At 48.0% G+C, this 23,143-nt stretch overlaps 1 protein-coding gene across 3 annotated transcripts in view; it reads right to left on the reverse strand.

Annotated features, from left to right (window-relative positions):
* Positions 1-23,143, reverse strand: part of BTC (betacellulin) — a 392,756-nt gene that overhangs the window by 57,061 nt on the left and 312,552 nt on the right. For all 3 annotated transcript variants that reach the window (XM_069630652.1, XM_069630651.1, XM_069630650.1), the window contains one exon: positions 19,308-19,407. In XM_069630652.1, coding sequence (XP_069486753.1) covers positions 19,314-19,407 — 94 coding nt within the window. In that variant the 3' untranslated portion in view covers positions 19,308-19,313. The remainder of the gene's footprint in view (positions 1-19,307; positions 19,408-23,143) is intronic.

The raw sequence follows: 23,143 nt of genomic DNA on the forward strand, positions 1-23,143 counted from the left end.
GTGATCCTTGTAGACGATGGTGTCGTAGATGGAGCCTTTGCCACAGTTGACGAGGAAGTCGTTGACGGGTCTCCAGTAGGCTTCACCTTCGAGGGCTTGTCCTTGGAAGAGGACTTGTGCTTGGAGGGTGTCATGGACTTCCTTGCAGAAGGCACTCCACCAACCGGCAGGCTCACTGTAGACAGCGACAGAGATGGGGAGCGGGTCCTTCCTGAACAAGATCCTGCAGCAGTCGCGACCTTCGAGGGATCAGCTCTGTGGTGCTTCGCCTTCTTTTGTATCCCCTGGAAAGGGGCCTCCTCAAAAGACCTCGACCTTGTTTTCCAAGAAGAAGCATGCTCATGGGACGAGGCATGACTTTGGCCGGGAGGCAAGTCAGAGGCTTTCTCCCTGAGCCAAGCCACCAACCTGTGATAGCGATCCTGCTTGGTCTTTGCCGGAAACCCTTTGCAGATCTCACATCCATCTTCATTGTGGTCTGGATGTAGACAATACAGGCACTTGAAGTACCGATCTTCGACATACATATTCTTCAGGCCACATTTCTCACAGGCCCTGAAGAGATTTCTCTTGCCCACATCAGACATCGCTGAGGCGAGATGTAGGGCCAGGCCTGGGACCGCAAGATCCGATGACAACAGAGCCCTGCTGCCGGTAGTCAACCGTGACGGTCGACGATGCAAGGAACGAAGAAAAACCTATAAAAAGTTATCTAAAACTATCGAGAAAAAAAAAATTACAATTCTCGAGGAGAAATGTGAGAGGACTCCCAACACTGAAACATGCAGAAATAATCTGAAGATGGCCACCAGGGGTGGAGCTTAGGGAGACAACCGTCATTGGCTGGGGGCAGTATGACCCAAAGGACAGTGAATGGATATAGAGGAGACAAGCAATTTCCAGTATTTTGCAAAACTGCTTTCTTTGTTACCGAGAATTCCCAGCCCCATGACAGGGAATATTCATGAGCATGTGAATCCATGCCAGACCCCATGCTGGAGCAAAGACTGTTTGATCATCCAGAAGATGAATAATTATTCAGCGGGGACCATCAAAGATAGTCTAATGTTAAGTAGAATGTGGGTGGGTTCCATGAAAGCCCGCCAGTCAGGTTCTTTGGTGCCTTGTCGCTAAAATACCATGCCCTTCTCTGGACAGCAATAAACCTGGAGACAAAGGATTTTTGATTGTTTATTGAAGGTCAAGCTAATCACAGAGGCTTCTCGGTCCTTAGGGTACCAGTAACTGAACATTTTCAAAACACTCTTCAAAAGTCAAAGAAAATTCCCAAACTCATTGTTCTATGGAACCTTAGTGAAATCAGGTCCTAGAAGATGAAACATCCAGAACAATAATATAGCCAGGGGCTGTCATTAATGGCTAGACCTAGCAGTTTGCCCACTAAATGGTACATCAATAGGTGTGCAGCCATAATTTCGAATGCAATATTTTCGAAAGTCATAATGTCGAAAATATTTATTCGAAAAAAAATAATGTCGAAAATACAAAATATTGAATTTTTTAAAATATTTTTCGAAAATATTAATACATGCAAGGTATAAGGTAAGCATATGTATATGTATTTTATTAAGCATTTTTGTAATGTTTAACTTTACAATACAATGTACTAACTTTTAGTAATTATATGAATTTAAAAACTATTTTTTTTAAACTACAACTGTATTAATAAATATTAAATAAGTAGCATGCTTTTTTCAAGATGAACTTCAATTATAACTTTTGTCCATTAGATGGCGATATTGCATTAGAAATGTTTATATTGCTGTTTTTGTGCTATTTGTTTTTGTTTTGTACGTACGTTATGTGTGCGTACGTAGGCGCCATTTTTAAAGTTCATTGCGAAACCGTCTCCTTTGCGTTTGCGTCTCGGTTTCTCCGTTCATGGATTTTGTGGATTTTTTTTTTCATGGATTTTTTGAGACCTAATGCCTTTTTTTCCCCATCGGATTACTTGGATGTTACGGTTTTTTTTGGTTTCATTTACCGTGCATCGTGGAGTGTGGATTTATTTTTCTGGAGTTGCATTTATTCTTCCGTGCTGGATTTTACTGTTCAATTTCCAGGTTTGGATTTTTCTTGGGTTATTTTTTGTCATTTTTCTACGGATTGTTTCTTGCACATTCGGATTTATGGAGTTTTCAGCTTCCTGTATTTGGATACTCTTCTGTTTTGCCAATTGGATCGTAGATGCTTCGAAAACATAAGTATTGTTAACATTTTAAATTAAATGCAAATGAATCAAGGTAGTTTTCTTTATTTTGCTCGTTAAATTCGTGTACTAGTTGTCCAGTTTTTGATCGTAATCTCTGTATTTTTTTCTTTTGGGTTCTGCGTTTGAGAATGAAATTGTTTGAGATAGGCGAAATTCCTGGTGTGTTTCTTCATTCTGCAATTCTTTTAAAAAATGCCACAGATTTGGGATGTTGATATTGAAATTTTTATTTAATCGGCTATGCCATCCTTCTAATGCATTGTTGGTTCGTGGTTTTCCTTCTAATGTTGTTTGGTAGCAATTCCATAATGTTACAGGGAATTTTGGCCTGCGTCTTGTCCCACTACGTGTTAATTGTCCTATCCAAGTGTTTTCAACATAATCTAATAAATCTGAATTTTCCTCCTGATTCTTATAATATTCACTGTCAATGAAATGTTCATAAAAATGCACAACTTGATCCTCTTTCACAAAAGCCAAAGCAAATTTTTTTTTATGTTGTATTGATAAGTACTGTCCTCTGTATATTTCGTGCTTAATCCTGGTTTTTGTAATTTTCTCCAAATGCTCTGTGTAAAATGAAAAAAAACCCTTGTACCCTTGTCTCTCTTTGTATATTGTAGAAAATGCCTTAATCTGTGCCAATTCGTAATCCATGATTATAGTAGTTGGTTGTGAATCAGGTATATTCTCTTTAATTTTGTTGAACACCATTTTATAAGTTTCCTCACTTTTCCTTGGCATCAAAACATAAACAAGCAGTATGATTTTGTTATTAATTGTTACATGAACGGTAAAAAAACTGTTGAAACGGTTGTGGGCACACTTTAAATGTGGCGTCACTTTGCCATTGTTGACTTTGACTGAGATGTTGAAAGTTTCTTGCAGTTGAAAATATTATTTTCTCATTGTTTATTTCCATGGTGGCATGGTGGAAATCGTCTCCTTTTGTGGTTATTTTAAAAACTTCTGGTATTGTCACATCAGTATATATCATTGGTGCCATAGGCAGATTTTCTTTTTGTTGTTTGGTACGGTTTATCGTACGTGGCATTAATTTTTCTCCTGGTAATTGTGCCGATATATGTAAGGGTAGCTTGTCACAAACACTTGAAATCACTGACCCATTTGCTTCACCTTAACTTTCCACTGCTTTTCGTTTTAGGTCGTAAATTGTTTTTTTTAATTATAATATTCGTTTGATCTGGTAGATGGTTGTGCTCATTTTTGGTTTTAACATTCGAAGCCTCAGTAATTGCTCTTGCGCTGCATTTTGTTTTGACATATTCAGCGCACTTCAAATAGGTGTGTTCCTTTTTTTCAGCTTCTTTATAGAAAATATAACCATTCAAAACCATCTGTTTTCCTCCTTTTTGTGAGGTGACATACTCCACCTTGTCTTCCATTTTTCCTCTAAAATAATGGAGAAAATAAATGTTTTACCATTCCTGTCACATATTTTTATATAGTAAGATACCTTAATACGTAGTTACATGTTAGTTATGCTAATATTACCTGTTTTAGTTCGAAGTAACTCTAGTCAATTCCCTGCAGTCTGATCTGAAGTGTGGTTCTGTCAGGTAATGATGGTTTTCCACAACCGTTATCTGTTCCTTGGTGCCTAGGCAAGGTTCTTTACTCGTGGTTGTCACCTATTTGCTTAACCCTTTCTACCCTTTTGTGTTGTGAATGAGGGGTGAGGGGGGGGCGGAAACCCCCCTATTAAATGGTACTATTGATGACACTTTACATTAGTATATTACTATGGTTCATCGACTTTTTTTTCGACATTTATGTTTCGAAAAATTGACTGTTTCTGTTATATGTATATGTTTGATTTTTTTTTTGACATTTTTTTTCGACATTTTTGTAGTTCGACATTATTTTTTCGATATTATCACTATAAACCACATCAATAATATGGCCTGGATTTCAGATCACAATTACGAGACTCAGAGCCATTACTGACATTTCACCACCATTCCAGTGGCTGCGTGCCTGCCTTTTGTCTTAGCTGCTTCAAGACTCATCTAGATCATCATACATATTGGATGGCATTTGTCACTCTGACAATGGTTTGAGCCTTTTCCCAGACTTCCTCTGGCAAGGGTTTGAAAATAGATTCCATCTTCTCCCACTTACTGCAGTCATACCATCCTAAGAGGGGAGTAGAAGTAACTATCGTGATATAACACCATTTTAGCAAGTGTTCAGGAATTTACCTTCTCTATAGGGAGCGTTTGATGTGGAAGTAGGAGCAAGCAGCCTCTTGAGTGCATTAGTCATTAAAATGGAGTTTTATGTAGAGTATGTAGGCAATACAATCTCTGCTCCTTTTAGGGTGTTAGTAGTGTTGTTCTTTCTTAAATATATTGTCTACTAACTGACTTTAGATGTATAATAACATTGCTTGTGTTTTCAAAAGTTCTATGTATCCATTTAAAGATTTGATATATGCACTGTTGAAATAAATTGTTCATAATGTAACAAATAAAATACAATTTTTGACACCATCTCAGAGTAGTAATCCTTGATTTTTGTATTTTTATAATTTGTTCAAAAAGGTATTTTTGGAGAGAATTGAATTCATTTATGGTTAGTGGAACATATTTTCAGTTCAGTGAATAGTTTTGTCTAAGCTATTTAAGCAACTAGGCCCTTTTAGACAGTGTTGGATGAATGATGCCACAGAAGGCCCAATTCAAATTATAATCGCAGAGAGGTCAGACTTTTAATTCTCCTTGACGTTTTTGCGGCTTTTGATACGGTTGACCATCATATTCTTCTTAGGCGCCTGGAAGCGGCTAGGATTATGAGCTCTCCCCCTTTGTTTTTTTTTTCTTTTTTTAATTAAATTGATCAAAAAGTGTCTCTATTTCCATTTCACTCAGAGTCGGTGCCCATCTCTTGTGGGGTGCCCCAAGATTCTGTCTCCTCTTCTTTTTAATTTGGATGTGCGTCCATTAGCAGATCTTTTCTCATCTTATTATGTCCGATTTTACACCTACGCAGACGACCCAACTGATTTTCTGTCTGAATTCCCCGGTTCTTGACCCACCGAACAAACTCCGAGCCTCTGTCTTCTATCGGCGAGTGAATGTCACGAAACTGGTTGAAACCTAATGGAGAGAAGACCGAGATTCTGGTTATGGGATCGCTAGATGCCAATTTATTGCTGTAATGCAGAATTTTGGCCAGATACGCTTGGCCCTTGTCCAGCTCATAGTGGCTTGGGATGAAATTTAGTGTCTAGAGCAGCACAGATCGCCTCGGTCTATAATTCAGGTTTTCTTAAACTCAAACTTTAAAAAAAAATTCTCATTGTTATCCCTCCACACTTGCTTTCTGTAGTAGTCACTGTTTCAATCATGAATTCCCTTGACTACTACAATGGCATCTATCTGGGACAGACTGATTAATTTATCGCCTTCAGGTGCCCCAAAATTCTGCTGCTGGTCTAGCTCTTAATGCACCTAGGTCTGCGCATACCATCCCCCCTGCTTCGTCAGCTGCACTGGCTGCCCATTAAAAGTCATATTGATTTTAAGATTTTCAGGCCGATTCATGGAATTAATGTGCGCTGAAAATTACCGCGAAAGCGTGCGAAAGCGTGCAAATCGCAGCGCAAGTGCGAAAATCGCAGCGAAACCCGCGCACATCGATTCAAGGAAGTCCGTGCGTGTATAAATCCATGGATGTGCGCTGAAATCCTGCGTGGCGCACAATTCACAAAACAGCGTGCGCTATTGTGATGGTTGAGCTAAAACATGGCGCTGGTGCGCAGTGCATTCTGGGAGCACTCAGAGCCATGATGGATATTTATCCATGCCTCAGTGGAAAGCTACACTTGCTTTGCGAAACAACATGTTTTCAACGTTATTCGCTGATGAGCTTGGAATGCAGGCCTTCCCAGCCAAGGACACGGCGCTGGGAAAGCTAAGATCCGCAGGTGTCGGCTGGTACCTGATAGCGAAGTTTGTTTTGGGTTTGCTCGGCCTGTGCCAAGGTTTTGAGATGAGTTATGGAATTGTTTCCCGGGGCGTTTAGGAGAGAGAAGTGCTTTGCTCCTTGAGGTTACTGTCGGTTGACCCAGCTGGCAACCAACGGTCACCCATCAATGCGCAAGCGCATTGCCAGATGGTTCGAGAAGTTGCCACCCCTTGTTGAGGAGGGCATATATGCGGAAGCCCTCAACGGTCAGACGGGATAAGCACAAAGACCTCAGTCGGAGGGGGGGACGCTTCGGTCCGACACTCCTGTGGGTTGTTGTGCTCTTGGCCTGGCTGTTATCGGGGTCTTCCAGCCGCTTCTGGCGAGATGAAGTTCCATTAAGCTACGCCCACAGTGATGTATTTCTTTCTTTGACTTCTTTATGTTTTCTGTGATCTATGCCCATGTGAGTTGTACGAGTTATTTCTATGTACCTGTAAGCTTTGAATAAATAGCCGTATAGAGCTGATTATCTTCTAAAGTGTGCGTGTCTGTGAATTATTGTGTCTGTTTTTGGGTTGAAGTATTTGCTCTATAATTGCACTGGTGATTTATGGTAGTTCCGTGCACTTTTCTGAGGAGAGCAATACAGCTATGCGCACAGCGAAAGCGCACATAGAGCGGCGCACGCAACAAAAGTAGGCAGAACACGGGGCGTAACACGTGGAATGGGGAACAACGCGTGAAAATGTGAGCGTTACGGGGGAAATACAGGAGGCAAATGCACGGAACGCCCACACGCGCGCCTACAACACGTATTCATGGAATCGAACAGGGCTAACGTGTGCGTCAAAAAAGACGCGCTAATCCGGAAACACATACGCCAACAGGAAGCAGGCGTACGCGGACCTGCGCAGCATAAAAGTGCGCGCAAACAACAAACAAGCTCAGACGCTACGATGAATATACCGTTCCTCGCAGCAGTGGTCGTGGGATACCGCAGGAGGAGGAGGAGAATAGTCAGGGCCAGAATTTTTACACCCAGGACCAGCCTTTTTGGGATTCCTGATGACCAGGTGTATGGGAGGTACAGGTTTCCACCTCACACAATACTCGACCTGGTGAGTGAGTGGGAGGATGACCTCACATCACCTACCCTGTGCTCCAAAAGCACTGAGCCCCTTGGAAAAGGTGCTCAATGTACTGCACTTCTTGGCTACTGGGTCATTTCAGCGGACAAGTGCCATAGTGCGGGAGCAGGGGGTGTCACAGGCCACGCAGTCACGCTGCCTACACCAGGTCTTGGCCATCATGACTGCACGGCCATCAGTCCGCAGGCACATATACCTGCCCAGAACACCTGCAGAAAGGCAGGCTGTTGTCCAGGATTTTTACGGGGTGGCACACTTCCCCAAAGTGCTAGGTGCCATTGATTGCACCCATGTGGCTCTACTTCCTCCTAGGGCATCAGAGCACATCTATAGAAACCGCAAGCACTGGCATTCCATCAACGTGCAGGTAGTATGTGATGCCAAGGGAGTCATCACCTCAGTATATGCCAACTATCCAGGGTCCACCCATGAGAGTTTCATATACAGAATGTCAACCCTAAACTGGGACCTAGAAGCTGGGCAGGATGGCGATACATGGCTGCTTGGTGAGTATAAATGCCACTGCACATGCATGCATGTCAGATACTGAGTTATGTCACAACCCCACTAATGATACCCATCATCACCTCCCCAGGGGACAGTGCCTACCCTCTGAGCACCCACATGATGACGCCAATTCGGAACCCCACCACACCACCCGAGGTAAGATACAAGACAGCCTATATTGCAACCCGGGGGATAGTGGAGCGCACATTCGGAGTGTTCAAGTCACGCTTTCGCTCCCTTGACTGTTCTGGTGGGCAGCTGCTATACGCTCCCCCAGTAGTGTGCAGGATCATAGTGGCAGCATGTGTCCTGCACAACGTTGCAACACGCCGGGGCCTGCCGTGGACATGGTGGTGCCCCCACATCCCCAACCACATGCACGGCTGCTGCGCATGGGAGGGGAAAGGGCACATGGTGAGGCAGCCCGTACGCAGCTGGTGGCTAATTACTTCACCTAAAATCACACCCCTGTGGAGTGCACACAGCCCTGGCACATACCTGCTGACAATCAATGATGATAACATAAGGCACAGTCAACTGTCAAAACCATACCAGCCTGAGATTGGTCACCTGGAAGTGTTACATTGTGTGCATCCCTACCTATCGAAAGACAACCAATGCTGTGTCCTTAAAAGACATACATTCATGCTGCATGAATAACTACCCCCTAGCAAAATACAACATGAAAATAGCGCCATGTCACCCAACCCCTCCCCATCTCCGCCACCCAACACACCATGGCATGTCATGCAATGTGAAAGAAAACAAAGCAATGCACAAGACCTGACACAAGTATCTCAAAGTGCACTGTCCCAAATGGAAACAGCCCACAGACAATATGCTCCCAGTAATCAATAACAAACAGCACACATGACCAAATACTTACCACCAACACAAGACAGCAACACAGCATGAAACATTGAAAAAACATGACAGTACAAAGTCAAAGTAGTGGTAGTCTTGCAACCTGAATAAGCCATCACATCGACCCCTTCCAACTGCAGAGTGTTGCTGCCACGCAAATGTGTCAGTGTACTGCATACAACATGAACTCCATCTGCAAAGGAGACGGCCTTGTGAAGACATGAAGAAGGTACCTGCGAATTTTGAGGAAATCATGGAGGCACAAGCACATATGAATACACCATGCAGTGTTCAATACAACAATAATACCCACTAGGGATGTCCACACAGTATTGACTACTGACTGCCCACACAGCTCATGGGAATCCAATATCACTGTGTAAGTCACGGTCACTTGGTTACACCCTTTCCAAGACCATGGAAATGGGAAGCAGGAGGGGTGTGTGTGTCACGAACCCAAGCATCTAACCCAAACTCAGGACAAGCCTGCATGTGCCCAGCCGGAATACACAGTGGATGCCGACAAGAGCCACACACGGCAACACACTGTAAAAAAAAAAAAAAAAAAATTCAAAAATGGCCATGTGGGGGACAGGGGGGCGGGGGGAGAGGCCACCCAGGAGGTTCAAGGACAGGGTGCACACCAACACCCACCTGCGTGGATGTTGAAAAAAAAAAATACCTCCATGGGCTCATGGCCTGCACGGCTATGCCATTGTGGGAGATCTGCTGTCGGGCTCTTCACCCTCTGCTGCTGCTGCATCAGGAGGTGGTGGTGCTATGGGAGGCAGCCCATGGAAAGCCCTGGTATGGTCCTCCATGGCAGCAAGCATGCAGGTCTGGAAGGTCTGATTCTGGAGGATGATAGTGCAGAGATCCCATGCAGCACCTCAAGGGTTGCCTGCATTTCTGCACGCATGGCCTCGCGTGATGCCCGGATCTCCTCACGGGTTACCTGCAGCTCAGCTGAGAGCGAACGTGTGAGCTGCTCCAGCTTCTGTTCTACCCTAAAATTTCAGGAAGCCTAAAGTTCAAGCAGTCTCTCCCTGATGTTATGGAGTTCTACCCTCAGGGCTTCCCTGTGGCCCTGTGACTCTATTGATATGGCTTCGCGCAGAGTCTCCAGTGCCGCCCCTCGGTCCCTGTTGGACGCCAACATGTCTTCCCTGTGTGATTGGCAAATGCAGTCTGTTGCCTGGTGTTGTTGCTCCATCTGCCTTTCAGAGGGGATAAGGAAAGTGGCCACCCTCTCCATTGCCTGAGCCATCATTTCAACTGATGCTGCCTATTGGGTTCCCATACCGTACATGGAGTTTTCCCATACAGTATTGCCTGGTGGCGCACGGCCCCGCGTCGGCGGGCACCACACCTGTTTGGGGCAAGGCGATCTGCACAATGCTGTGCTGGCACTGCCTGAGGCTGCAGGACTGCATTCCCCCTCTGATCTGCTGGCCCAGGAACAGGATCAGATGTTGTGGAGTGTGACCCTGCATCCGTAACCGCCAAAGGCGGACCTACCAACACTGACATCCCTTTCGAGGGTTCTACCCCTTGTGCAGGTTTGTTGGACAGAACAGAATCCCTGCCAGAAGCACTCACCTGCGACAGCACGTAAGTCTCATCATCTGATTCAGCACCTGAATAGAGGTCTGGGGAGGTGTACCCAGAGACACCCCTGGACAGAATGGTCTGCAGTAACAAAGGGTTTTCACCCACCACCACACCACGTCCTTCACTGGTGCCCGGTCGTGGCCGAGATCCCTCCTGGGTCTGCACCATCTCCTCAACCTCACCAGCATCAAGTGCGTGATCACCTGCAAAAACATGAAATACAACAAATGGAAACAGGCATGAGCACCATAGCACACACATAGGCCTGACAAGACAGAGATCCTGTACATGATTTACACATGTCCCACGTGACTATAACCCTGGCATGCATGCACTGTCAATGAGTTGGAAGGGGAGGCAAAAAGCAACACTGAGGACACCAAGATGAAAAAGCAACACACTTGCTGCATGGTGGGTAGCACTGGCATCACACATTAGCCTGTGAGTGGCATGGCCAATACACATACATGACACATGCCAGCACACAGATGGCATATAGCATAGCCATGGTACAATAGACAACTACAGCGGTATATCAGTGAATGAGTACTGTCACCCATCCATGTGAGATGGACATGATGAGATGAAAAATCCTACATAGTGTGGCAAAATATGCATGTGCCACACACTGCAACACATCCAGCGTACAATAATACAGTGATTGTAGGCAGATGTACACATCAATGGTTGGTTACTTTAACATGACAGGAAACAACTATCATGCAAACAGGCCCTAAAAATAAATGTGAGCAGGCCAATACTCTATCGGCCTGAATGGTCTAATCATTCACATAACCAGGTAACAAATGTGGCCCAATTTGTGGTGTAATCAATGACAGAAGCATGTCACATATGTGGCATTAGGGCTGAAAAATGTGTTGCAAAAATAGGAGAATTGATACAAACAGCCTGAATGAACAATGAAAAAATCTGAACAATGCTGTTGCAAGATGACAGTTCAAGGGCAACTGCAGTAATGTGGTGCTAATTGGCTACTGTGGGCAGAAGGGATACTGTCATACCCAAATCCAAGGCACATGAATGTATTGGAGGAAGCACATGTGTGACCCATACCACTCTGGAGTACACACCCTCACCTGGCACTCAATCAGAACCGTCACCCAAACAACATACACATGGATTACACACACACATGCATGGGCACTCACAGGACAATGCGTCGTAATCCGGTAGGTCTCCCATGCCTTGGATCTGTTCCTCTGTGACAAAGGTTCCAGCAACAGACTCATGTTCAGTGAGTTGGTTGTCCTCTGGAGGAGACCCACCGCCAGTCACCAGAGTAGAGGCATGATTTGAGGCCAGCTTGTTCTTTGCTCTGCGTTTCAGGTCATTCCACCGCTTGTAGCAATCATCAGCTGTGCGCCTCACAAACCCAAGGGCACTAATGTGGTCCGCGATGGTCTGCCAGTGTACCCTACGTTGACCAGGTGTGGTCTTGCACCCTGCAGTCACCACCACTTTGCGGCTAGGTGCCGACACATAGGCCACAAGTGCATCAAGTTCCGCCTCATTAAAGCTAGGCTTCCTTGACGTGCCGGAGTGTGTAGCCGTGTCTGGGGTCTCAGCCTGTAGTGCCAGAGCACCCTTCTTCTTTTTCAAAGGTGGTGCGGATCCTGAGTGGCTTACGCCGTTCTGGTCAGTAAGGGGCAGAAGCGCCGGTGGACTGTGTACTAGGAGTGTGCGAAGGCACAATGACCATATGTCTTGGTGCAGGCATTGGCTGCAGGGTGATGTTGGCAGGGGCAATGTCCGTTTGATGGACCTCGACCGACACTGTCCCGGCTGGGAGACTCAGAGCTGGGGTGGATAGAGCTGCAGCTGCCCCTGCAGCCTCCCCACCCTGCCTATTTGGGGCAGCAGATGACAATGCTGCCCCAGATCCACGTGGCCTGGTGACACCAACTTGCACCACCACACGTGGCTTAGACTTGCTGACCTGGAAGTCAGCCTGGGAGTCTTCCTGTGCCGGTTTAGGTGCCACAATGGGCTGGTCCAACAAGGGCTGAGCTGCGATGGTGTCAGCTACGCTTCCCTCAACCATGGGGGGGTGGGGCATGGGTGTCCCTGATTGGTCCTCCACACATGGGGGTCTATGGGCACCCTGCAAATCCTGGCCACGACCCCTACCGCGACCACCACGCCCACCTTTTGAAGGTCGGCCACCTTTGCCTCCCTTACCGCTTGGTCGCCTCCCAACCATGGCACTGATGTTGTTGTGCGTATGGGAGTAGCAGTAAACTATTGTCCTGGGCAATTGGGGGTGAAAGGGGTAGGGTACTAGATGGAATTCGTACCCTAGTGCTCGAGCAAGGCTGTCTGTGACCCCTGGGGGAAGATGACGGGACACGCAACGTACAGGCACCCCGAAATCAAAAATGAACTTGCACGCAACCCCTCGTAGACCACGTGCGTGGAAAATGAACCCACACTATGCTGTGGCACCCAGAAACACAAAAATAAGCATACGCGTAATACACACAGGCTACAATGACCTATGAAGGGGTACGCGACACACGGGGCAAGCACAGTTGGTAAATACGTGCGCGACTCACTGTATGCCTGGAAAAAGAACATGAAAAAGACGCGCGTGTGCACATTGGCAACACCCCCGACAAAAGAAGAATTGTACGATGTCTGAGGAAACAGGGAGTACGAACTTGAAACGCTGTGAAGTAATCACGTGTGAACCGACAAGAAGCACAAAATTCACCCACTCGCTCTCCACGAAAAGTGCGTACAAGTAAATGGCGTCCTACACGTACCTTTTAAACTGGCCCACACTTACAACATCACTTACGCGTGTACGCGCTAAGGCCCTTTCCTACAATTACACAAGCTGACACTCGGACGTGCAGTTTTTGCACGTGTACGATGAACATACACCCGTGTTGAGGGAAACGCCCTTGGCGTCACGTCACAGATACGCTTACGTGCTAAAGGGCCTATGGTTCAATGAATTCGCGTACGTACCATCGCTCCACAGCCCAGCCCCAGGATCCAGTTGCCCGCCCACACCTGCCTCTGGGGTTGCCATGTTAGGCACAACACCATCTGGCAACCCCCAGCCAGAGAGGCAGAGGGCCACCAGCTTCAGTGTCAGGGAAGTTGGTGTCCTGGTGGAGCAAGTCCTGGGGCAGTATGATCCCCTCTTTCGAAGTTCGCGCGCCGACTATGAAGGATGGACCAGGATCTGGATGGACATCGTGACTGCCATCAACGAGGAGGGGGTGGCAGTCTGCGACATCAATCATGTCAAGAAGTGCTGGGAAGACTTCTGATCCAGGACCCTCGACAAGGCCCAGCGCCTCTTGAAGGCAGCGGATGCCAAGGGGCGCCGGGGCCACCTGTCCGACCACCAAATAAGGGTCCTGGAACGCATAAGCCCAGCGCTCCACGTCCAGGTCCTTGAGAGGCAGACCCGTCTGGAGTCGAGCGATAAGTGTTCATGCATACTGGTTGGACGCTGTGCGTGTCGTGGTGTGCAGGTTGCACATGTTTTTCTGTAGGGCCATGTACGGATGTGTATGTACAGGGGCATGAGAATGACACATGCGAGTCCTCGCATGTGTGAGGCACATGAATGGTGTATGTGTAGGTAAGCATGCAGGCCAAATGCAGATGTGGGAGCACACATGTTTGAATTACTGTGTATGTACGTTGGCATGGTTGTGGTGTCACAGATTGATGTTGGTTCCAGCTGCATGTATCTGCACTATGTACATGTGCATGTGTGTGTATTTGACAAGGGTGCAACTGTGATGCAACATGGATGCATGTGGCACTGACATGTAGAAGGCTGAATGCCAGATGTGACATGGATGGCGATCTCATCACTCTGACAGTTGGTGGACATGTACACATGCATGTAAGTGTGTTGGTGTGTGTGCATGTGTTGTGTACTCCCCGTGTTTCATGTGAAGTCAGGCTCACCTTTGGATGCTGATGTTGTTGTATGTGTATGGATGGTGCTGCCTGGTGCAATATTGCTGTGGAATTGCTCATGTGTGTGAGTAGAAATGACATGTGTGTTAGGGAGTGTGATGCCATGTCTGAAGTTTGACACTGCCACTCATGTGCAACTGTCATGTGTGTATCAGTCTATTGTACAGTGCCCTGATGCCTGTGTTCTATCTCTCCCTGTCTGCAGCGTCAACTGATGAAGAGGGCAGAGAGGGTTCTGTGGAGCAAAGCGGCAGGGATCGCACCACCAGCCAGAGACGCAAGGCCCGGCTCCCCTCCCCGATTGTCATCTCTTCGGGGAGTGAGGAGTCTGGTACCGCGTCCCAGGCCGCAGCTGCCGAGGGTAGGTCCAAGAGGCAGAGGTTGGAGATGGACTCCTTGGCAGCAGAAGGGGCAGCTGAGACCCCACAGGGTCCGACGGAGGAAGATGGCATGGAGTCATCCAGGTTGGTGGGGGGTTTGGAGGAGGAGGAGGCCGTGGAGGGACACACACGCGGTCTGGAGGTGGGGATTCCACTGGTGCAGTGCAGGGACAGGAGGCAGCACAGGCCACTGCGGAGGTGCCTGTGTGTAATCCTGTCCCTGACCCTGTGACTGCATCATCCGGCACCAGCAGGGATGCCTACGTCCAGACCCGTTTTCAGGGAGGGGATGGGCGAACAACAACTGGCCTTCCTCTCCCTGCGGACGTGGCTATCCGGGACCGGGTTGAGCCTGTCCTGGCTGGGATAGCGTTGCGTCAACGGGGCATGCGAGGTGACCTGCAGTGTTTTCGTGAAGACACTGCATGTCATCTCGGATGCCTCTTTGACTGCGATGACCTACTGGGATGGGTCACCAGTGCTGGATTCCTCCGTGTGCTGGACCTTCTTGCGACCCCCTCCTCACCTGAACCCCCTACGCGTCAATCGTCCTCCATGCCATCTTCCCACCCATGTATCACCTGGTACCCTGTGGAGCTGCCTCTGCCCCAGCGGCCAGGCTGGTGGAGGACACATCCCTGCCACAGTCGGGAGTCAGACGTCCAGCAGGGGTGGCCACCACGACAACTGCACCCCAGCCGAAGGAGGACATGCAGGCAGCAAGAGCCAGGGCGCAGGCGCAGGCACAGCAGCAGCAGCAACATGGTGGGAGCAATGGTGGCTCAGGGCCTTCAACATCAGAGGGGCAGGCATCGGCCAGAGGGCAGGAGCACCCAGGATTGCAAGTGTCTTCCGTGTGGCAGCGGTTGGGCCACGCCATAGATGCGGAGCGGCAGCGGGCGGAAGAGGCACGGCTCACAATGGTCAGGGCGGAGAACTCCATGCGGAGGGCACTGAGGCGGGCCGAGTGCCTCAAGGCAATTCGCAGGGAGTTGGAGGGCAACATGTCATCGTCCCTGCGAACCCTCGGGGCCATGGAGGAGGACCACCTCCAGGACACTGAGCGGGAGTTCGGTGATGCCCTAGCCCGGGACATCAAAAAGTGAGCCGTCAGACTAGCCCGCTGCCATTGTAAATAGTTAGTTAGTTAGTGTTAGGTTTCATTTTTGTTTTCTTTTTTTTTTTGGGGCGCTTGGACAATACCCCATATTTTTGTATATAGTTCTTCATTAGTGTATTTTTGTAGGTTTCATTTGGACAGTTGGGCTCATAGACCCAGGATTTCATCCTTGTAAATAGTTGGAGTGTGGATTTGTCGGCATTTTCTTTTTTGATTTTTCCATGGAGCAATGGATTTTACTTTTTCATTTCTGTTTTTTTATCATTATGTGAAATCCTGCATTGTTTATCTTATGTACATTGTTTGGTCTTTGAATTTCTTTCACCACATTTTTTGTTCAATACATTTTTTCCCGTACTTCAATGTGTGGTATTCTCTCATTGGTTTCATGCATGTCACAATGTGGCACCCATTGTGTGTGTGTGACTGACATGTGTTGATGTACATACATGCCATTTGGGTTGTTTCATGTAATGGGGATTTCAATGTGGGGTGTATGTTATGCTTGGTTGGTTATTTGGGCAGGGGTGGCGTGCCGTGGGATTTTGGTGGCCATGAGGGCCATGATTGTGGGTCATGGTGACATGTTGGGGGGGACATGAGTGGGGGCCTGCTGGCAAGTGCCCCTCAATGCTGGGGGGGTGGGGGTGCAGGGGGACATGAGTGGGACATGAGTGGGGGCCTGCTGGCAGGTGCCCCTCACTGCTGGGGGGTGGGGGTGCAGGGGGACATGAGTGGGGGCCTGCTGGCAGGTGCCCCTCACTGCTGGGGGGTGGGGGTGCAGGGGGGCATGAGTGGGACGTGAGTGAGGGCCTGCTGGCAGGTGCCCCTCACTGCTGGGGGGTGGGGGTGCAGGGGGACATGAGTGGGACATGAGTGGGGGCCTGCTGGCAGGTGCCCCTCACTGCTGGGGGGTGATGGTGCAGGGGGACATGAGTGGGGGCCTGCTGACAGGTGCCCCTCACTGCTGGGGGGTGGGGGTGCAGGGGGACATGAGTGGGGGCCTGCTGACAGGTGCCCCTCACTGCTGGGGGGTGGGGGTGCAGGGGGACATGAGTGGGGGCCTGCTGGCAGGTGCCCCTCACTGCTGGGGGGTGGGGGTGCAGGGGGACATGTGTGGGACATGAGTGGGGGCCTGCTGGCAGGTGCCCCTCACTGCTGGGGGGTGGGGGTGCAGGGGGACATGAGTGGGACGTGAGTGAGGGCCTGCTGGCAGGTGCCCCTCACTGCTGGGGGGTGGGGGTGCAGGGGGACATGAGTGGGGGCCTGCTGGCAGGTGCCCCTCACTCCTGGGGGGTGGGGTGCAGGGGGACATGAGTGGGACATGAGTGGGGGCCTGCTGGCTGGTGCCCCTCACTGCTGGGGGGTGAGGGTGCTGGGGGACATGAGTTGGTGATCATATTGCAAGGTGACATGTGGCTTGGCTGGGGGGCATGCCCATTGTGGATGGGCTGCCTGAGGGACATGACCAGGGGTGCAGGGTAGTCCCCTGTGGTGTGGGCTGCCTGCAGGGGCCGTGGAGGGGGTAGAGGGGACACCTGGGAGGACCCACACTGCCAATTCACGTGTGGGACTCCCCGCGCACCCCACTGGATACACGTACCCCGCTCCGACAGTGAAATCACGTGTGAAACTTCATGCACACCCCCGAAATACACGTACACCGCTCGCACAGGGCCAATCGCGTGTGAAACTCAATGCGAACCCCAGTAATACACGTACCCCGCTCGCACAGGGCCAATCGCGTGTGAAACACCCCGCGAACCCCAGTAATACATGTACCCCGCTCGCACAGGGCCAATCGCGTGTGAAACTCCCCGCGAACCCCAGTAATACACGTACCCCGCTCGCACAGGGCCAATCGCGTGTGAAACTCCATGCGAACCCCAGTAATACACGTACCCCGCTCGCACAGGGCCAATCGCGTGTGAAACACCCCGCGAACCCCAGTAATACATGTACCCCGCTCGCACAGGGCCAATCGCGTGTGAAACTCCCCGCGAACCCCAGTAATACACGTACCCCGCTCACACAGGGCCAATCGCGTTAAACTCCCTGTGCACCCCCAAAATACACGTACCACGCTCGCACAGGGCCAATCGCGTGTGAAACTCCCCGCGAACCCCAGTAATACACTTAACACGCTCGCACAGGGCCAATCGCGTGTGAAACTCCCCACGCCGGTGTGTACATGTATTCTGAGGGGTGCGCGGGGAGTTTTACAGGCGTTTTCATGGTTGGGGGGCTGTATGCTGGTCCAATGGCCTGTGCGCCATGTACGGGATTTGTGCGCTGTGCATGGCGCACGAGGAGGGGTTGGGGGCGTAACTGGCGCTGCTGCAGGGTCGCTGCGCACTCTGCGCCACGGCTGGTTTTGGATGTTGAAATCCATGAATACGCTGTGCGCGGAAATGGATTTTAGCGCATGCGGCTGGTGAAGACTGTCGCACGCGCACACTGTGCGCCAGCCGCGTGCGCCATTTGTGCGCTGGAATCTATGAATTACCCTGTTTATGTATAGTGCATTGTACAGTTCAACAATCTGGGCCTTCTTTTCTCTGACAAACTCGTTCGGTATGTGCAGTCTAGAGCCCTGCGGTCATGTTCACAAAATCTTTATGAAATTCCAAGGTTTCGTAAAGCTCTAGGTGGGGGGCGTTCTTTTTCAGTTCTGGCTCTGAAGCTGTGGAACTCTCCTCATCTAGGCGAGATATATGATCTCTTATGTTTCTGCAAAGCTATGAAGACATTTTTGTTCTGAAGGCTCTGCTCTGAAAGCAGTGCTTGCTGGGACGGGTTCTTCCGCAGCCCCCCTGGTAGCGCCCAGATGCCTTCGGGTCATGGTTACATGCTTTGTAAATCGGTATACAATATCATTCAATGTAGGCAGCAAAGGGATTGCAACAGGGACATTACTAAAACACCTCATTGTCCTCACAGTGGCAACAAGAAAGGACCTTCACATCACATGTTGTGGCTCCTTAGTATCGAGATGCAGCAGACGAGGTGTGGGGGATACCACAAAAAAGCCAAACCACAATGATCTGGGGATCGACCAGCAGTGCGCTAACTGGAATCCTGCAGAACACCTGAAAGAGCATTCAGCCGTCTCTGCTGGTAAAGGCATTCACTGAAGATGTGGCACAGCACTTGTGGGGGAAAGCCTATTGTCAGAAAATGTTCTTGTGACGAAATGCAGTACCTGCTAAACCGAATGTTTGGCAATATTGACTCGTGGACCAAAGTATACATTAAATGAAGAAAATCAAGTATATGAAGGTAGAGGAGGGGCATGCGTGGGGGAAACTGTCCCTAATCCAATTTGCACTGACATCACGTCCCAAAAAGGATTCAATTCTGTAATCGGGAGGATAGCTGAGGGGCAACTTGCTCGCCTTGGAAGCAAGACGACACGGAGCAACACAGGTTCGATCCACGGATCTGCGCCTAGAAACCTCTGGGTATTAAGCGCGTTATAAATAACCTATCATATCAATCATTCAATTTTTCTGATCACATCAATAACACATTTTCCATTCGCGTCTTACCTTTTTCTACTCCACCAATTGCACTTGACCCCTCGTGGCAAGGTTTTCTCTCTCGTTGTGCAATGAGATGTCTGGACAAACTTCGTCAACAACTGCTACACTGTAAATATTCAAATACAGTTATATTGGTAATAGTTTGACTGGATTTTAGTCTAGAAATCTCAAAGATGTAAAAACAACTGAATTCAAAACAACATTAAGCTGAAAATATGTCCAAGACTCTGGAGTATTCTCTTGCTATGAGGAAGTGACAACTTTTTAAATGCAAATCGTAAGATCTGGAATCCAATTCATACATTATTCCCTTGCTCCGTGCATTCCCCACTCGCTCAACACAGTCAAAGCCTACCTCAATGTTGCCAACCCCTTCTTGACGCAAACTTTTCTGAGAGGTAAGCACAACGATAGGTGAGCAGATCTGTCTTGCAAGGGAGGTAGAAGGGCTGCACCAGTGATAAAAATGCAGAAAAACACTTGGAACCACGGTTTCTGCCGCAATGCATATTTCATAAAGATTGTGGCAGTGGGGTGAAATGATGGTGAACATTAGTTTCTGTTGCCATGAGACTAGAGCAATAGTTTTGCTCCAACTGTAGCTACGGCCCTATTAAATAAAATGTGGAACCAATAAAACAAATAACAATGTTCTGTTCATGAAAAACGTTTTGTTCCACTTTTCCAATGAGAAAGATGGAACTTTGAACAAAATCGGTTTCTTTTTATGCCATGAAGAAATACAATATACAAAAAATGCACCAGTGCAAAATTATTTCTTTAATATAGAGTGGCGCAAAACCTGTTCTATACTGCATTACCAGGCACCAAGATTGATTCCAAGTATATTTGCTCATTTTCATTGAATTGGTGCAAAAACAAATGTACTAAATTTAACTAAAAAGGTTGGCGCATTTGAGTAAAACTGTATATCTCACATCAATCTACTTTCCAATTGTTTCTGTGAAGCAGCCACACATGGATTTGAGAATTACTCATGCAGACAACATCTAAAATAGCAAGCAAACACTCAACTCCACAGCTGTCGCCAGGGATAAGCTTTCTGTTTGGCTGCAAACTTTCTTTCAAAAACAAATGTAATTGCAACATGCCCTCTCTCCCCCATCCCCCGCACTACCTCCTACCCCTCCCTCCCTGCAACCCTCTCTACCACCTGCCCCCTCACCCCCAAGTCTAATATCATGCAAATTACAATTACATTGGTATTAAGTTTCTGGAATTCTACCCCAGGAGTGTACACTAATCTCTGTCCAGAAACTTCACAAAATATAAAAAACGAAGGCTCTGCCAGAGCTTTTCAGATCTGCGCTCGTAAAAAAGCAGAAAAACGACCCCCCTCTATCGCTTCTGTCCACACGCCCATCCCATATGTTTTTCTCTTGCAGATCCCGAAGCGCTATAAGAACATGGAAATGGCAGAAATGGTGCTATACAAGACAGAGTGCCCATTAACATAATATTTGGAATGCTCTCAAGCCTGAGCTGAGGGCAGAACCCAATCGAAACTCCAAAATACCACTGTTATGAGAAGATAGTAATTATGCAATAAGCCCAGAGACTGCTGGCCATTACCGCATATGGTAATGCCCCCGGGGTCCATAGTTACAGGCCCAAGCGCAGCGAGGGCCTTAACAAAGGCCCCGGGGCCTTAACTTAAGCAGTAATGGCCTGCAGTCGAGGAGCTTATTGCCATTAGTACCTTGTGCCGTTAGGTTGTGGTACTAATGGTGATTGTTTTTCCGGCTGCGAGACACGTTGCGTTTCGTAGCCGGAATTATATTTTTTTTAAATGGCTGCCGTGGACAGGAAAACTTAGAACGTTTTCTCTTTCCGTGGCGCCCATATTAAACAAAGAAAATGGCCACCATGGAAGGAGAGAGGGGACTACACGCCTTGCAATGTCGGCCATTGAGGTACATTGAAAAAATGTTTTAAACAAAAATGCCCGCCATGGAAGAGGAAGATGGGACTCCACCTAGTCCCTTCTCCCTTTACATGGTGGCTGGAAAAAAAAGGTGGCAAGAGGGTCACGCAAAAGCATTAAAGGGCTTACGGGCAGGTAAGGCTCGCAAACGAACCAATCGGTTCGTTTGAGAGGGAAAAAAAAAACACGCTGGGTACTAATGAAGAATAATGGGTTGTAGAATTTTCTGAATATCGATTTGAACTCTAGCTTGACTCTTATTACTGCCTTTCTTCGCTTTTATCTGTATTTCCCAGTGCTCTGAAGAGACATAAAATGACAGGTTTTAGCGCCATACAAAACTCTGGCTCTGCCAAAGTGCCAGTGCTTGGCAGAAGAAACATGTGAGGCATGACTGCTGCTTCTTTAGAACAAGTGACTTAAACGATACATCTTCCCGAACCACTACTACGGGTAAGCCGGGTAGTGTGTAGGTGGGCAATTCCAGACAACAGTGTGAATGCCTGGACATGTCATGGCCATTCTCGTTGAAGGTGTCAATGGACGAGATTGTGGTGGTAATACCTGGGAATGTGATATCTCCTGACAATACCTGGTAGAGCTGTGATTATCGGAGCGTTTTATGCTATACACTGCATGGGTTCTGTAGACAGACATGATATCACTCATCAATTTTTGAAAATCAATGATCATTTAGGTCGCTGTTCTGAGTCAATTATCGCACTCTGAAGTAAACTGTACTGAGAATAGGCACGTCTGGCTGGCTTACATACCCCAAAGCAGCCATGGAGAGGAAGCAAGAGTTGGTGTGCTGCAGCATACTAGGACATTCTGGGCGCCCTCTCCACCGGTCGTCTTGCAGCCTCCCTACCTGTCGCCTCACTCTGGCGTGGTGCTGTGTGTTGCTGTACAAATATCTTGGAAATGGTGCATTCTAGGGCCTTGAAATATGGTTTTCAAGGTTGTGTTTCTCGTGTCAACACGCTTAAAATTAGCTTTGTCCGGTCCTTCTACAACTACATTGATGTTTCTCCGATTTCAGGCAACTGTGTCATGTGCTGAGGTGATGAAATCCAGGTAAAGCATTGGTGTGTGGAAATCTCATGTAGCCAGTAGACAGAGACTTCAATACTGTCATTAATTATTGAAAATCAATGATCCTGTAGGTCCCTGTCCCGAGTTACACTCTGAAGTAAACTGCACTGAGAATGATTGCGTGTGGTTGCCTTGCATACCCCGGACCAGACGTTGAGGGGAGGCGAGAGATGGCATGATGCAGCATACTGGAACCTTCTGTGCATTCTCCCCACCTGTCACCTCACCCTGGCACGGTGCAGTGTGTTGTGCTGCAAATATCTCAGAAACGGTGCATCATAGGGCCTTTAAACATGGTTTTCAAAGTCCATTGAGACCTTAGAGCTTTGTTCCTGGCATCGAGATGCTTAAAATTAGCTTTGTCCGGTCCTTCTACGACCACATTAATGTTTCACCGCTTTTGTGTATTGACATGCAAATATCTCAGATACAGTGCGTCCTAGGGCCTTGAGACGCTTAAAATGATGGCCACAGTGATGTTTCACCACTACCAGGCAACCGTCTCATGTGTGCAGGGGATGAAATCCGGGGAACAGGGTTGGGTCTCCACATCTAATTTAACCAGTGACGGAGGGTCCTCACAGGTAACTATGCAAAATGTGGTGCTCATTGGTGGAACGGTATGGAACTGTATTAGGAACAAACTAATATATATATCCCTTTTATATATATAGATTATTATGTTGGAGAGATTTTATACTGCACAAATCGCCACAGTAGTCGGTTAACTGTGCCAAGGATTGTCCGGGAATTGGTATTGTGGCACTGACATCAATATCAAGAGGAGTAAAGCATGTATGAG

This window comes from Ambystoma mexicanum, chromosome 6q, assembly GCF_040938575.1.
Source record: "Ambystoma mexicanum isolate Mex_15411 chromosome 6q, UKY_AmexF1_1, whole genome shotgun sequence".
Taxonomy (NCBI): Eukaryota; Metazoa; Chordata; class Amphibia; order Caudata; family Ambystomatidae; genus Ambystoma; species Ambystoma mexicanum.